General features: G+C 54.7%; 1 protein-coding gene across 1 annotated transcript in view; it reads right to left on the bottom strand.

Moving 5' to 3' along the window:
• Positions 1-90: 90 nt before the first annotated feature.
• Positions 91-594, bottom strand: part of LOC102770143 (patatin-like phospholipase domain-containing protein 3) — a gene marked incomplete at its 5' end in the record, with an annotated part of 11069 nt that continues 10565 nt past the window's right edge. The window contains one exon of the mRNA XM_015571303.1: positions 91-537. Coding sequence (XP_015426789.1) covers positions 423-537 — 115 coding nt within the window. The remainder of the gene's footprint in view (positions 538-594) is intronic.

Below are 594 nucleotides of genomic sequence, written 5' to 3'. Positions count from 1 at the left end.
TCACAGGCTCCTCTGGTGCATGGGGGACGCTCAATCCACTGAGCCTCGCCGGCCGGGCTACACTCTCATTCCATGAACAATCTGTTATTCAAAGGATGTGCTTTGGTGTCCACACTGTCCCAGAGTTAGCCAAGCTGGCTCCTGAATCCTTTGAACAAGTCCCCGCCATTCCTTCAACACTTGCTGTCGGCCGTCCGATGTTCCAGCTCCCCCTGTGCTTGTCCTGCTCGGCCCCACAGTCAGTCATTCCCCCAGAGTTCCCCCTGTTTGCGGGGAATGGTGTTTAGAAACCAAGGTCTTGGTGCTGGGTGTGCTCATTTCTTTTGGGGCTTCTAGGCCCTTCAGAGGACAGAGCTTCGAGACATCAATAAAACCCAATGAGAGTAACCGACACACAGCAACAGCTGCTTCTCTTTGTCCATCTACACCCGCGAGGACGTGGGGAGCAGATGCATCATCCCTCGAGAACAAACCTGGGAGGTTATGGACAACAGCCACTGGACGTCGGTAGGGATGTCGGGAAGCCACAGCACCAGCCTGCAGGATAAAAGCAGACAGACAGACAGACAGACAGACACCCACACAGACACACAC

The sequence above is a fragment of the Myotis davidii genome, unplaced genomic scaffold, assembly GCF_000327345.1.
Source record: "Myotis davidii unplaced genomic scaffold, ASM32734v1 scaffold4669, whole genome shotgun sequence".
Lineage (NCBI taxonomy): Eukaryota > Metazoa > Chordata > Mammalia > Chiroptera > Vespertilionidae > Myotis > Myotis davidii.
Note: the sequence above shows the minus strand (reverse complement) of the source record. Positions and strands in the feature narration are given on the sequence as shown.